The following is a 15,608-nucleotide window of genomic DNA, read 5'->3' on the forward strand; positions in this document are numbered from 1 at the left end:
GGGCTGGGGGCTGCCAGCAGCATGCCCCCAGGAGGGATGCTCTCAAGCTGGCACCCGCTGCACTCTGACTGGCCTGGCTCCGGCTTCCTCGCAGCTACCTGAGCTCGGCACAGGCCGGAGGCGGGAGCAGATGTTTGGCTCCGCTCCCCGAGAGCAACGGGGGAGCGGCCGCCCTCCTCTCGTGCTCTGAGCAGGATTGGTGCTGGCGCTCTGCTCCCTTCCCTCAAACACCCCTCGCTCAGCTTTGGCCGGTCCAGCCTGACCCCTCGCCACTGTCCCGGCGAGCCCGTGAAGTCATTTCTTGTTGGGGATGTCCCGTGGGGCATGGCCATGGCCCTGCACGTGGCCCGGCGTGTGTGTGGGGCCCCAGCCCAGCTGGCTGGGGGGGCGGCGAGGGAGCGGCCGGGGAAGTGGTGTTGGATAAATATTTGCTGCACTGTGCCGCGTGCCGGGGCTTGGTGGGGTTTCTCTCTCCAGCTGGGGACAGGGGATGGTCTCAGAAAGCGGCCCCAAAACACTGCTGGGCGCCGCCACCATCGAAGCGCCCTTCCGCTGCGCAGCGTTCCAGCTGGCTCCTTATTTTGGGGTTTGGCTCGAGGCGCCCGGTGCTGAGCCCTGACCTCTGGAGCTGCCCAGGCCAGGCTGCTGTGGCAGCGGCTGCACGGTCGTGTTTTGAGAAGTGAATCCCAAGGGTTGCAGAGCTTGGGGGCTGCAAGGCACCCAGGGGTCAGTGCACACCCAGGATTTGGGAAGCTGCTGGCCTCCACGGCTCATTGCTGGGGCTGGGCGCGGACATGGAGTAGAGCTGAGCCCAGGGCTGGACCTCGCACGCCCACGCTCCCCCGGGGAGAGCTGCTCAGGGGGATCTGCCCCCCAAACCCAGCTGCCCACCCGCTTGCCACCTGGGGAGCTCAAGACCTGGCTTTACCACCGGCCACATGCCACCCTGCTGCCTGCAAAGAGGCCCAGATGCTGTGGGTGAAGGTGTCCGAGCCCACCAGCTTGTCCAGAAAACGGGAAAAATAGGAATTTCGCAAGCAGGCTGAGTCACAACGCTCCCCCACCCTGGTGCTGCCCTGGGACTCTCTGACCGCCGCACACGGCCGCTGCAGCCCGCTGTGCTGCCGCGGTGGCCCTGAGCGCGGCTTCGTGTCACCCTTCTCAAAACAGCTGGAGATCCCCGCGTGGGGATGCACTTCCTCCGGGGTTTCCGCTGCTCAGGGAGGGTCAGAGGGGTGACCCCACGTTGTTGTCCCCCCCGGCAGTGGGGCCGGCTGAGCTCAGTATGACAGCCAGGCTTGCGGTTGGGGTTCGTGGCTGATCTCATTGCCGCAGGCAGGCGAGCACTGGTTGACACCCCCACAGCATTGGCCTCGCTGCCTCGGGGAAATCGGACCCTGCTATTACTGCAGTCAGCAGCACGGAGCTGGGGCGGAGGCGCAGCCTGGCCACGGTCCCCCCTCGCAGGGGCCACGCGTGCCCCAGGGACCCACATTGGGGGGAGTCCCCGGCACCCCTGGGGGGGACAGGGAACCAGGGGCAGTGCTGCCTGGAGGACAGGGAACTAAACCAGCTGTGATGCTCTTCTGCTGGGTGAGCTCAGGCGAGTCAGACCACCTTCCCTGCCTCAGTTTCCCCATCTGCAAGGTCTCTGCACCCTCCTGATTCTCTGAGCATGGCTTCAGTGAAGGGTGCCACATTCCAGTACCCAAAACACGAGTGGGAAGTGCCCAGGGTGAGTGGCAGGGGGTGATGCTATCTGGGGGAGTATGTGGGAGTTTGGGGGGGTAGGTCTTGGAGGGTACACAGGGGTTTAGGGGTATGGGAGAGAACTCAGAGCAAATTTGGGGGGTCCTAAGTGAATCTGTGGGGTTCTCAAGGAGTATTAGGAGGGCTTGGGGCTGTTAAAGGGGCATGGGGTGTGTGCATGGGGCCGTGGGGATCCTCAGGGAGTCTGGGCAGGGGTTATGGGTGTCATGATGCCCTGAGGCAGATGTGAGGGGGAAGTAGAGCCACCCCTGCCCACTCCCTGTGCCTGTGGGGAATCCCCAACACCCCCCCCTCCCCCATCATGATTTATGAAGCTAATTGATTTTTCTGCCCCATTAATTGGAGGAGAAGGAGAGGGAGGGAAGAGCCCAGGCTGTGCCTGTGTTTTCCTCACTGGTACTGCCAGAGCAGGACGAGGCTGTGACAAGAACAGGACAAGAACTGTCACTGGTGACACATCCACAGTGCCAGCGACCTACTGATGTGGGGTGCGGAGACCTCCGGGTGCAAGCCCCATGTTTCCTCCTCTGCAGTGATCATGGCAGAGCAGGAGGGAAGGGCCAAGGCACACCAAGAGGGGCTTGCTTTAACCCAGGGTGGACTTGGGGTGGGCAGTGGGGATTTGGCAGCACCCACCTGGTACGGACATGAGTGCCAGGGGCCCCAACCGGTGCCAGCGGGTCTCACTGGTGCACGGTCTGTGGGTGAGGCAGGGAGACATCAAACCCTCTGGCTCCAGCAGCACCAGCTGCGGAGAAATGGTCTGGGGATGCTCCTCTGCAAAGGGGTCTGCGCCAGTGCTTGGTGCCAGTACCAGTGTTGCTGGAGCTGCTGTGGCCAACTGTAAGTCCCTGCCATCATCTCACACCAGACTCCTGGTTCTGGTGGGGTCAAAGCTGCCTTTCCTGGTGGCTGTCGCGCTGGGCTGTGCCAGGCTGGGTTCCCCCCCATTACGGGTGTCCCAAGGCCAGATTTGGGCCCCGCGGAGTCCAGGGTTGCTACTCCAAGCGCTGCCGTGGTGAGGCCAAGGCAGCCGGCTGGGAGAAGGGGAGGAAAGGGAGAGCAGTCCAGCTGCGTCGGCGCACACCGACACGGGGTTGTCACCCCCCGGCAGGGCTGGCTGTGGCGGGGGGTACCACGCTGGGTGGTGTCACCACTGTGAGCTCCAGCCAAGGGCTGGCCGAGAGCCGCCGTGGGGGTGGTGGGTGCGGGACTGGGTCTGGTCTGGGGGTGGTTGGGCCCCCAAGTCGTGCATCCCTGGCCCTCCCCGGGGTGCCGCAGCACTTTGCCTCGCCGGGGCAAGCACCGTGCAGCCGAGCGCTGGGGCTGGGCGGCCAGGAGGGAGCCAAGAGGCGTTGCCGTTGCTTCGAGGAAGGCGAGAGGAAGGAATTACTTATTTCCCAGCCCGCAGGGACCGAATCTGTTTTGCCAAGGTTGCAGTTAACCCTCTCTGCCCGCCGCGGCCGGGCTGGCGAAGGTGTCCCCGCTGTCACCGTCCCAGCGAGGACCCAGCCCTGGCGTGCAGCTCCTGCTCTGCTGCAAGAGGGAGAGAGAAAAAAAAGCCCAGCAGTAGGCTTTTTGATCGACGAAGCACCGAACGGTGCAGGCGCGGGTGCCCTCGCAGGAGCTGCTGTCCCGACACCCGGGGCTAGGCAGGGACAGAGACCCCCGCGGGAGGTGCTGCCTTCGGGGAGGAGGGGCTTGGGGGGCACTGGTGCCATGCTGTGGATTGCACGGGGGGTCGCTGGTGGGGACGTGTGGGCTGGGGGGCCGCCGAGCTGAGACTGGGGAGGGATGTGGGGACGATTGGGGCGGGGGGGGGGGAACCGGAGCTGGCTGTGGGGACGCGTCCGCGGGGCTGTGGGAGGGGGCGGGGGGCGGGGGTGCTGGGCAGGGGCCGCTGCCGCTTTAAGGCGCGGGCAGCGCGGGGCGGTCCCGCCGCCGCCCCTCCCGCCCGCCCCGGCGGGGCCGCGCCGCCGCGGGCAGCACCATGCTGCGGGCGGGGGGGGCCGCGCCGCGCCCCGCGCTTGGCCGGCAGGTACCGGGCGGGGACGGGCGGGCACCGGCACCGGCACCGAGCGGGGGGGGGGTCGGGCGCGGCGCGGCCGGAGCGTGGCCCCGGTAGACAAAGCCCCGCGCCCCGGGGCCGTCACCACGGGCGGTGCTTTGTCTCGGCCGCGCTGCGGGGAGGGGGGGGGAGCGGAAAGGGGGACCCGGGTAGCGCGGCACCACCCGCGACCGCAGCATCGGGGCGGCTCCCCCCCGAGACCGGGAGCGGGATGAGCCCCCCCGCACCTGCGGGGTTCCGGTACCCCCGGCCGGCGGAGCTGACCCCGCCGGGGCGGCCGGGCTGCGCGTCCCGCCGCGGGGCTGCGGAGCGGGGTGCGGCTGCGCCAGGGAGGGAGCGGAGCATCCCCGCGCAGCGGGGCAGCGCCGGTCCCTGCTCCCGCCGAGGTGCAGCCACCTCCCGGGGTCGGGGTGTGCATCACCGGGGCCCTCACGCCCGGCCGGTGCCGAGGAGCCCGGCGGGACGGTCGCGCTGCCGCAGCCCCGGCCTGGCTGCCGCTGCTGTCCTGGAGCGCCCGGTCCCTGGGAGCTGTCACGGGCAGAGGGGTGCAGGCTCCTGCGTGTCCCGGCGCATCGCCGCCTTCGGGGTGGGTTTGGTGCGGCGCCGGCTGAAGGGCGGTGGGGAGTTGCTCTGTGTAAGATGGAGGGGCTGGAGCACAAAGCAGGAACGGAGTTTTGCCCCCACCAGCGTGGCTGCCCCCCGTTTGGGGTCTGCGGGGGGCACTCGGGTGGCCTCAGCGGACGAGGATTGGGGTGCCAGGGCTCGGCCACGCTCTGAGTTTGTGTTTGTTGAGGGGCTGTCGGTGCTGCAGTGCAGCCTGACTCAAGGCTTGCCTTGCTGTGCCCGCTACAGCATAGGCATGCCAGTTTTGGGGACCCCTCAGTGTGCCAGCCATGTGCCTCATAAGAGAGCCAGAGACAGCACACGGTGGGCAGCTGGCGCCCAAGCCTCACCCCGTGGCTCGAGTGCTTTTGGGATGTCACCTGTGACCTTCCATGTCACCATTCCTTGGCATGGGGTTGCTAAGGAGAATCGGGGGACACCTCCTGCCCCAGTTCAGCCCCTGTGCCTGTGTCACCAGGGCTCTCCAGCTGCCTGGGGCCAGAGCAGCAGGGGCTTCCCATGCAAGGCTGGGAGAGCATTTGGGGTTTGCCCTCCCAGGCCATGAAAGCCAAGCTGAAGGGACCCAGCACTGCATTTGGTCGCAGCCGTGTGCCCACAGGATGCAGCTCACCGAAGCCCTGCCTCGCTCCCAGCGCTGCCGGCTGCAGGGGTGATGCTAGCCTGGGGGAGGAGCTTTGCTTAGTTGCTGTGGGGTGGGGATTTCTGTCCCGGTGAGAAGTCACACGCAGCACAGGAGCTGGTGGTGGGAGATGATTGGAGCAGGGTAGCCCAGCAGTACGTCCTGGGCATGTGGTTGTAATTAAGTTCCTTCCTGGGCAGCGGTGCCTGTGGGGCTCTGTCCCAAAAGCTGGGATGGGGACGTAGGGGACTGTGTCCATCATGGCTCTGGCCAGTCCCCAGTGTCTGGGAAGAGCAGCATACGTGGGGCTGGTTGGAGAGTGCTGGAGCTGCCTGTGTTGCTCCATCCTGGCATTTGCCCATCCTGGAGGGGATGGTGGTGGCTGTTGCTTGTGCCCTGGCACCCTGGTTGATAGAGGCCCGGTTGGCCTGTCCTCTGCCAGGCCACACTGTTCAGTGTCACTTGGGTGATGCTAAGTGGCTTCACCTCCTGCACCTCTGTGGCCCCAGTGTCGGGGAACGGGCATCTCCAGCAAGGACTGGGGCTGGCCAGTGCTCCCCAGCTCCGTTCCCCTTCTAGGCTGCTGCTTGTTGCTCCCAGCCTCTTGTAGCCCCCTGAGAGCCTGCAGGGCCTCGCTGACCTCCTCAGCTGCTGACCTGAAAGGGGCCGTGCTCATCCTGCTGGAAAATGCTCCGTGTCCGTCTGTGCTGGATCGCTGCAGGCACAGCCTCCTGCTGCAGAGCCAGCCGGGCCCACGGGGTGCACAGGCAGCTGCTGCCCCAGCACCCTGGAGATGGGCTTGTGCACAGTCCGCTGAGCCACTGGCGTGGAGCAGCCGCCGTGGCGTGGCAGCAGTACCCGTACCCACTGCCTGTGCCCGCTGTGGGTGGTGGCTGCTGGAGATGGGGGAGCAGGGTGTGGCAAGGCGGTGGGTTGGGGGTGGATGCTGCGGGGTGTCTGGTTTGTTTACTCTGGCTGGTCCCTGCCCTTTCCGGCAATCCTCCCGACCCTCTCGGCGGGGCATGTCACAGGGGGTTGGTGCCAACTGTGGTGCTGCTGGCCCTGCCCGCGTGGGTGCTGGCCTCCCCGCGCTGTGCAGGTACCCTCCATCCCCAAAAAACCCCTAAAGAGGCCTTAATGGGGACATGCGGGGTCACTGTGCCAGGTGGGGTTGGAGCCAGCCCAGCTCCCTGCCATGGCCCTGCAGCGGGTGCTACCGGGAGCTGAGGTTTGTGCCCTGGCAGCCCCTGGAGCGGGGAAATCCCACAGGTTGCAGGACCCACCAGGCAGTGCTGGGGCTGGGCAGGGGGGTCTGATGTTGTCTCTGCCCTTGCAGCTGGGATGAGAGCAGCTCCATCAGCAGCGGCCTCAGTGATGCCTCTGACAACCTCAGCTCGGAGGAGTTCAACGCCAGCTCCTCGCTCAACTCCCTGCCCTCCACCCCCACTGCTTCGCGGAGGAACTCGGCCATAGCGGTAGGTGCCTGTGGCACCCAGACCCTTCCTAACACTGATTCTGGCTTGGTGCCACTGCCTCTGTGGGAAAGAGGGAATGGAGGATACTGGCTTGGGGAAACTGAGGCATGGCCCAGGGTGTCCACCCCTCTCCCGGCTGGCTGGTGCTCCCTGTGGATGGGTTTGGGGCGGGTGCCAGGAGCGCCCCTGACTCTGCTCCACCCACAGCTGCGCACGGACTCTGAGAAGCGCTCTCTAGCAGAGAGCGGGCTGAGCTGGTACTGTGAGGGCGAGGAGAAGGCGTCCAAGAAGCTGGACTACGACAGCAGCAGCCTCAAGATGGAGCATGGCTCCTCCAAGTGGCGGCGGGAGCCCTCGGAGGGCGGCGAGGAGGGGCCCAAGGGCGGTGAGCTGAAGAAGCCGGTCAGCCTGGGCACCCCGGGCTCCCTCAAGAAGGGCAAGACCCCTCCAGTGGCCGTGACCTCCCCCATCACTCACACGGCCCAGAGCACCCTCAAAGTGGCAGGTGAGACCCAGTTCAGGCAGGGTTACGCTCCTCTGGTGGGCAGAGGGTTGGGTAGTGTCTTTGTGGGCCTTCCCTGAGCACATCAGCCACGGGGTGTCCTGTGGCTGTGCTTGGACCTAGCAGCTGGCCGTGGGCAGGGCTGTGCATCCCTGCAGGCAGGCTGTGGGTCCAGCCCCACGCTGAGCCCTGCTTGCCCAGGGCTGTGCCTGCCCCACGGCCTCGTGGCCACGCGTCGGGCTGGAGGCTAACTGGATGCACCGGGGGCCTGGCCGTGGCTCTGCCCCAACTCCTGGGATGGTGGCACATCCCTTCTGCATCACATCCCTGCATCTCTGATGCCACTGTCCTGTCTGGGCTGTCCTGTCACACCCAAATGTCATACCCAAAGCCACCTGGGAGACTAACCCATCCTCCCCTGCCCACTAGGCAAGCCGGAGACCAAAGCCACCGACAAGAACAAGCTGTCTGTGAAGAGCACAGGCCTGCAGCGTTCCTCCTCCGATGCCAGCCGTGACCGCATTGCTGATGCCAAGAAGCCACCCTCAGGTCTCACACGCCCCTCGGCCTCCAGCTCCTTCGGCTATAAGAAACCAGCTCCTGCCACTGGCACGGCCACTGTCATGCAGGCTGGAGGCTCAGCCACGCTTGGCAAGATCCAGAAGAGCTCCGGCATCCCCGTCAAGCCAGTCAGTGGGAGGAAAACGAGCCTGGATGTCTCCAACGCAGCCGAGCCTGGCTTCCTGGCCCCAGGGGCTCGTTCCAATATCCAGTACCGCAGCCTGCCCCGGCCAGCCAAGTCCAGCTCCATGAGTGTGACCGGTGGCCGCGGTGCCAACCGGCCGGTCAGCAGCAGCATCGATCCCAGTCTGCTGAGCACCAAGCAGGGCAGCATCTCGGTGTCGCGGCTCAAGGAGCCGTCCAAGATTGGCGCCGGCCGTGGCACACCGGCACCTGTGAACCAGACGGACCGCGAGAAGGAGAAGGCCAAGGCCAAGGCGGTAGCACTTGACTCTGAGTGTGGGACGCTGAAGAGTGTCAGCTCGCCTGAGAGCACCCCAAAAGCCCAGGCCAACCTCCCGCCGGCGGCCAAGGTGGCCGAGCTGCCCCCCACACCTCTCAGGTACGATCCTTCCACCTCCAAGGGCAGCAGGTGCCTGGCATGGCTGTGCCCAGCACCCAAGTCTCACCTGCTTCCTAACCTGTTTTCCTCCTTCCAGAACGGCTCCCAAGAGCTATGTGAAGCCTCCCTCGCTGGCCAACTTGGATAAGGTCAACTCCAACAGCCTGGATTTGCCCTCCTGCAGCGAGCTGCACCCTCCACACGCTGCCAAGCTCCAGGACCTGCACTCGGCCGGCGGGCACCTCGCACCCTGCTTCAGCCCCAGTCCTGCCCCAATCCTCAACATCAACTCGGCCAGCTTCTCCCAGGGTCTGGAGCTCATGGGCAGCTTCAGTGTCCCCAAAGAGGGCAGGATGTACCCCAAGCTCTCAGGCCTGCACCGCAGCATGGAGTCCCTGCAGATGCCCATGAGCCTGCCCAGTGCCTTTTCGGGGGGCAGCACCACCACCCCCACCCCTGCTGCTGCACCCCCCGCCAGCACGGAGGAGGAGGAGGAGGAAGAGGCAGGGGAGCTGGGCTGGAGCGGGAGCCCCCGGCTCGCGCATTTGGACAGGTATGGCTAGAGGGAGGGATGGGGCTGCCAGGGCACCTCTGTGGGCTCAGACCCCTCCCTGCCATGACCTTTGCCTGCTTCAGAGGCTCCTCCTGCTATATTTCTCAGGAAAAGCTCCCTGTCCCCGCAGCTCAACCCCCATGGTACCTTCCCTTGTCTGTGCAGGGATGTCACTGATCTTTCCTTCTCTTCCAGTGCCAACCGTGACAGGAACACACTGCCCAAGAAAGGGTTGAGGTAAAAGAGCCCAAATCACTTTTGGACGGCGCTGGGGAGGGAGGGTGGGCACGTGGAGTTTTCCACCGGGGGCTGGTGGTGCCCTCCTTGCTGGGGCAGCTGGGCCACAGTGCAGTGGGCAGGAGCCAGGACGGTGCTGGTCCACCTCACCGTGCCTGACTCTGCTCCGCTCCCCAGGTACCAGCTCCACTCCCAGGAGGAGGCCAAGGAGCGGCGCCATTCGCATGCTGTCAGCAGCGGGCTCCCCGAGCCGGACGACCAGCAGGAGCTGCCCTCACCCCCCACCCTCCCCATGGCACTGGTTGGGAAGGGTCCACTCACCAGCATCGGTCAGTGCCCTCCGCTGCCAGCCCCCTTCTGCTTGTGGCAAGCCCTGTCCCTCCTGCTCCCCATCACCCCGTGCTCCCTGTGTGACTTGCTGATGCTGCCCTGGGTGCTGCTTTTCTCCTCGACACCCCCAGCAGCCCTAACACCCAGCCCCTGGTGCTTTTGGTCCGCTGAGGTAGATGCTGGGTTGTGTCCAGGGATGTTCCTCATCTCCACTTCAGGGTATCTCAGCCGCCTTCAGGGCTCTGCCCACAGCTCCCTGCTTCTCTGGGTGTGCCCAGCAGGACAAGGGGTGAGCCTTGCCCTGCTCTTTCCAGGACCTGTGTGTTCTGGGAGAGTTTTGGGGGGTCCAGGCAGATGGGTTGAGGCCGCTGGTGGAGGCAGCGGGTGATGAGGTGCTCCCTTCCTGCACCCACAGGTGACAGGCTCTGGCATGGTGATGCCCATTTTGCCCTGGGGCAATGAATTTGTTTCTCAGCCCTGTGGTTACCTTGGTGCTGGTGTCCAGGTCTTCCCAGCATAAATCTGTGTTTTAGCTTTTCCCCAGCCACCCTCTGCTTTGGGGCCACATTTCTTGCTTCCTCTCTGCATCCTCATCCTGATCCCAGGTCCCCGGCGTGATTCTGACCCTACCCCTCCCCTGCCTTTTCCTTGCAGTGAGCCCCACTGCCACCGCAACCCCGCGGATCACCCGCTCCAACAGCATCCCCACCCACGACTCCACCTTCGAGCTGTACAGCACGTCCCAGATGGGCAGCACCCTCTCCCTGGCTGACAAGCCCAAGGGCATGATCCGCTCAGGCTCCTTCCGGGACCCTGTGGATGATGGTGAGAGTATGCTGCGCTCCTGCCCAGGTGGAGGGGGCTCCTGGGGGGGCGGCGGGGCTCCCTGCACACTTGTCCCATTCTTCTGGGGCTGCTGCAGCGCTGTTGGATGGTTTGGTGCATCCTGTTGTTGGCATCAGAGCAGGGGACAGCAGCCCCAAGGGGTCTGGTGGACCCCTCTGTGCTGGCATCTGCCCTGGGCCACAGCCCGCCCTGATCCCCATGGGTGCCTGGTGTCCCTGGGTTGGCCCCAGGGTGTTGTGACACTGGGGAGGTGAGGACCCAAGCAGCCAGGGAGGGTGGCAGAGCCCCCCAGGCTCACCCAGAGAGGAAGGTGCAGGTGGAGGGTGCTCCCCACACCCTGCTGCACACCACATGCCTGGGGAGGTCACCAGCCACATGCTGAGAAGCTGGCAGTGCTGAGCAGCTGCCGTCCTACCCTCTGCCTCCCCCAGCCCCCCACAGAGCCCCCCTCCCCCGTGAGCTCTGTCCCCCACACCCTGCTATGCCCTGCACCTGCAGCCCCTGGGGATGCCGCTGGCCAGGGGCACCCTGACATGACAGGTTTTATTCTGTTGCAGTTCATGGATCGGTGCTGTCCCTGGCCTCAAGCGCGTCCTCCACCTACTCCTCCGTAAGAGCCACCTCTGTGCTGCGCTGCTTTGTGCATGGCTGGGGGGGCCCGGGTGGGAACGGGGGGAGCTCTGTGCATGCCTCTGCCTCGTGCTGAGCCTGTCCATGCCTCGCTGCCCTCCTGACTGCCTGCCTCTGTCTGTCTGTCTCTCTCCGCTCTTGCGCTGCCAGGCTGAGGAGAAGATGCAGTCCGAGGTGAGCCTGCACCCTCTGCTCATTGCCTGCCCCTGCCACTGTGGCGAGGGTGAGTGCCTCTCTCACCTCCTCTCACTCCCTCCACTCTCTCCCCACAGCAAATCCGCAAGCTGCGCCGTGAGCTGGAGTCCTCGCAGGAGAAGGTGGCCACCCTGACATCCCAGCTGTCTGCTAATGTGAGTCACTGTGTCCTTGCGATGTGCCGAGGCTGGTGCTGCCTTGATTCCCTCTCTCCAGCCTCTTGCCTCCCACACCTGGCAGGGGGTGCTCGCCCAGCTGAGGGTGCTCACCCATTTCTCCACTTCTCCCAGGCTAACCTGGTAGCAGCTTTTGAGCAGAGCCTGGTGAGCATGACATCCCGCCTGCGGCACTTGGCCGAGACCGCTGAGGAGAAGGTGGGTGCTGTCGGGGTGCTGACTGGGCACTGGAAGGCACTGGCAGTGCAGAAGGGTGCTCATGGGGCTGGGGGATGCTGGACTGCGGCACTGCCCACCCCAAGGGTGCTCTCGGGGTGGGCCCTGCACTATTGGGATGTGCTCCACGGTTCCCATCTCTGCTCCCCCAGGACACAGAGCTGCTGGACCTGCGAGAGACCATCGACTTCCTGAAGAAGAAGAACTCAGAGGCCCAAGCTGTGATCCAGGGTGCCCTGAACGGCACCGATGTCACCCCCAAAGGTAGGGCGTGGTGCTGCAGCCCCCCCACCACAGGCATGCAGCCCTTCTTGAGGTATTTGCCCAAACCCAGCTGGGCTGCTCCTGCCCGGGGCTGGCACAGGGCACCAGGCCACACCTCACTCGCATAAGGCATTCATGTGGGATTCAGGGTCCCCTGGGCAGCAGCTCTTCCCCACCTGGGACTCCTGAGCATCTGAAGCCAGGGTGGAACAGCTATAGCTGTCACTGCAGGAGGTCTCAGCACTGGTGTAGGAGGTGAAGGGGATGGTATTCCCCCCCGCCCCAGGACACCTCCTCACTGGACCCTTTGCAAGCACAGTTTTGGCTGCTGATCTTGGCTTTGTCCCCATGAGTGCTGTTTCTAGCCCCGAAACCCCAATGTGAGTGGAAGGTGCTAGCAGGGCAGTGGCTGGGGATAGGGGCAGAATGGTGTGTGCTCTTTGGCATCTCCCTAGAGCTTGAGGTCACTTTTCTGAATGACAGTGAGCATGTGGTATCTGAGACCCATGTCATCTTACGAGGTGGCTCCAAGAGCTTGGAAGGTGTTTGGGTGAGAGAAGGGAAGTGGCACAGGGAGGAGAGTGCAGGTGGCTCTGGCGTTGGGGCAGACACAGTTTGCTGATGCCTCTTTTCCGAATCTCTCCCGCTTCTCTTGCTGGCCCCAGAGCTGCGCATCAAGCGGCAGAACTCCTCTGACAGCATCTCAAGCCTCAACAGCATCACCAGCCACTCCAGCATCGGCAGCAGCAAGGACGCCGATGCCAAGAAGAAGAAGAAGAAGAGCTGGGTGGGTTGGACAGGGCACTGGCAGGAGGAGTGGGGCTTGGGAAGCCTCTGGCAGGGTCTGGCCGGGATCAGCCCCATGGGCCAGCTGCTCTCCATCTACCTCGGCATTGTGGTGTTGGTCCCCTCTGTCCCCTGGGAACAGTGCTGGTGAGGAACGTGTAGCCACCATGGATTCATGTCTTGACGTGTTGGTCAGGACTTCTCCAGCCCCCCCTGGGAGTTTTCCAGCCCTAGTCCTGCGCACCTGTTCCCTTGTTTTTTCCCACACATCTCCCTTCTGCCCACACAGGCTGTGGCAGTGTGGGGGCTGGACACCTTGGCCAGGCAGCCCCTTCCCCGCACCAGGCAGCTCTGAGCTGGACGCGCGATTAAGTCTTGCTTTGTTTTGTTTCTCTCCCCTTATGCTGACCTCAACCCTTTTTTTCCAGGTGTATGAGGTAAGTCCTATGCCATCTCCTCCACCCCATGCCGTGCCCAGCCAGGGCCCTCACTCCATTCTGTGGGACGGTGCTCATAACACTACCCATCCCATCCATCCCACTGGCACTAACCCTCAGCACGGGCCATCCCAGAGCCCCCAGCCAGGCTGCGTGTACCTTGGCTGCTTCCTTTGACATGAAGGCCAAAATATGCATCCGTGTGGAGGGGCTGAACTGCCCTGGGTTGCCCTGAGGCAGCAGGAAGGGCTTGGATGGGGACCTATTGCATGGATGGGCACAGGAAGGCAGGCACTCTTCTGACTCCCTGTAGCCACATCTTTTGGGACGGGGACCTCACTGCAGCCCTGCCTGTGGCCCCGGGGTGTGGTGCTGCCCATCTCTGCATTGCCAGGGCTGGCCTGATGTGGCCCCAGGTGGCTTTGTCCTTGTGGGGACCCATGTGTGTCCCAGTGCTCTCCTGCTCTCCCGCCAACAGCAGAGCCTCACACCCATCTGTTTTTTTTACACTGAAATGCAATGCTTTTGCTTTTGGGGACACACCAGACCAGCCTGCCTGGTGCCTGTGGGAGCTGGGCCGCATCCTGCTTGTTCTCCATCCTTTCTGCCTCCCACCTCCCCTCAGAGCAGGCCCTGGCCCTCCAAGGGACACGGTGTGAGCCCAGGGTGCCTGTCTTGCTGCTCTCCCTCAGGCTGGTGTGGTGCATAAGCTGGACCCAGGCCTGGTTTGGCCCCTGTGCAGTGTCCATCCACCCTCCCTGGCCTCGGCACGCTGCTTACCCACCCACTGCTCTGTGTGTGCTGTGTGCATGCTGCATGCCTGGCCGGGACCCCCGGTGACATCTCGCAGAGGGCTGGCTGGCCCTTTGCACTTCCAGGAGAGCCCCACAGGGCAGAGGGAGGTGTGGGGCTGAAATTGTCCCCTTGTACCAGGAGGCTGGCTCTGCAATGGCTGTGGTGGGGTGCCACTTGCTGGAATGGCTGTGATGGGGTGAATGTGAGGATGGAGTCAGCCCTTCCTGATGGACCAGGGTGCTGGTGCAGTTCCTGATGTGGAGCTGGTGTGGGTGCTGATGGGGAGCAGGGCTGGGGGAAGCCTGGCCAGGACATGGGTCCCACTCTGTGGGGCTGTTCGGTGCTGTGCCCGCTGGGGCTGGAGTGCTGCATGAAGGGCCATGCACCCCAATCTGTGAGCTCTGCCAGCAGAGTGGGGTCAGGCTGGTGCCTTCCCTGGGGCAGTGGTAGGGCACAGTACTGCCTCCGTGATGGATGTCGTGTTACTGGTCCCAGCTCAGACTGCCTGTGAGTCCTGGGCAGACAGGAGCCCTGGGACAGGACCGGGACAGGTCTCTGCTTGCAAGGCTGTACTGTTGGGCTGTCCCTAACAAGAGCATTTCCATCTCCTATAGCTACGCAGCTCCTTCAACAAGGCCTTCAGCATCAAGAAGGGACCCAAATCAGCCTCATCCTACTCGGACATTGAGGAGATCGCCACACCAGACTCATCGGCCCCGTCTTCCCCCAAGCTGCAGCATGGTTCCACGGAGACTGCCTCGCCCTCGATCAAATCCTCCACGTCCTCCTCCGTGGGCATCGACACAGCTGAGTACGTGGGGCCAGGGTGGGTGACACGGGGTGGGGAGAGCTGGTTGTGGGGGCTGCAGGCTTCTGCCCTAGACATGTGTAAGCTTGGCCTCTCCCTTCGCCCAGGCTCTTCCCAGCCCACAGTGAGGGGGAGCCAGAGAAGAAGGAGGTGTCAGAGCTGCGGTCAGAGCTGTGGGAGAAGGAGATGAAGCTGACAGACATCCGCCTGGAGGCCCTCAACTCGGCCCACCAGCTGGAGCAGCTGCGGGAGACCATGCACAACATGCAGGTGAGGACCACTGCCAGAAGCCCAGCTGGTTCTGAGCGTCTGGGTGGCCACAGTCCCTGTACCCCCACAGCCGTGCTGCAGCCCCAGGATGCTGCTGGTGTGCAGCTCCTCACTTTTTGCCGTAACTGGTTCTCCCCCAGCTGGAGGTGGATCTCCTGAAGGCCGAGAACGACCGGCTCAAAGTAGCTCCAGGGCCCTCGGTGGTGCCAGGCTCCGTTCCTGGTCATGTCACAAGCACATCAGCCTCCTCTTCACCACGACGCTCCCTCGGCCTCACCCTTGGCCATGCCCTCAGCCCCAGCCCGGGGGACACAGGTAGGGGTGACAGAGCTGCTGGCAGATGGGGAAGGGCTGGGGCAGAGATGTGTGCATGGTGGGAACTCACTGCTGCTCGCCTGGAGGCAGCTGTGCATGGGGTTCTGTCGTGCTGCTGGTGCCACAATCGGCTGCTGCAGGGTTTGGTTCAGGCTGGGCACGGTCAGGCTGACCCAGCCTCACTGCTCTGTCCCCAGATGTGTCCCCCATGGATGCTGTCAGCGCTGGCACCCAGAAGGACGAGCTAACGCTGCGGATTGTGGTGCGCATGCCACCCCAGCACATCATCAAGGGGGTAGGTGTGGGCTGTATGGGGAGCCTGGCCCTGGTCGTGGCCCTGGACAAGGGGCAGAGGATGCCTCTTCGGGGCTGGATGCAGTGCTCCAACTCTGCACACCTCTGCCTTGGCTCCTAGGACCTCAAGCAGCAGGAGTTTTTCCTGGGCTGGACCAAGGTGAGCGGGAAGGTGGATTGGAAGATGCTGGACGAGGCTGTCTGCCAGGTCTTCAAGGTAGGAGCATGAAGACCCCTCTTATGAGAGCCACCCTTTTGCACTGCTCCACCATGCC

At 64.2% G+C, this 15,608-nt stretch overlaps 1 protein-coding gene across 1 annotated transcript in view; it reads left to right on the forward strand.

Annotated features, from left to right (window-relative positions):
* NAV1 (neuron navigator 1) overlaps positions 1-15,608 on the forward strand; it is a 59,361-nt gene that overhangs the window by 36,655 nt on the left and 7,098 nt on the right. Inside the window, 19 exon segments of the mRNA XM_033001966.2 lie at positions 6,418-6,556; positions 6,764-7,061; positions 7,488-8,181; positions 8,279-8,734; positions 8,930-8,971; positions 9,149-9,300; positions 9,956-10,126; positions 10,705-10,757; positions 10,928-10,951; positions 11,050-11,127; positions 11,263-11,346; positions 11,517-11,628; positions 12,294-12,415; positions 12,843-12,851; positions 14,261-14,457; positions 14,562-14,724; positions 14,865-15,039; positions 15,237-15,334; positions 15,455-15,550. Coding sequence (XP_032857857.2) covers positions 6,418-6,556; positions 6,764-7,061; positions 7,488-8,181; positions 8,279-8,734; positions 8,930-8,971; positions 9,149-9,300; positions 9,956-10,126; positions 10,705-10,757; positions 10,928-10,951; positions 11,050-11,127; positions 11,263-11,346; positions 11,517-11,628; positions 12,294-12,415; positions 12,843-12,851; positions 14,261-14,457; positions 14,562-14,724; positions 14,865-15,039; positions 15,237-15,334; positions 15,455-15,550 — 3,163 coding nt within the window.

The sequence above is a fragment of the Tyto alba genome, unplaced genomic scaffold, assembly GCF_018691265.1.
Source record: "Tyto alba isolate M040663 unplaced genomic scaffold, T.alba_DEE_v4.0 Super-Scaffold_30, whole genome shotgun sequence".
In the NCBI taxonomy this organism is placed as follows: Eukaryota; Metazoa; Chordata; class Aves; order Strigiformes; family Tytonidae; genus Tyto; species Tyto alba.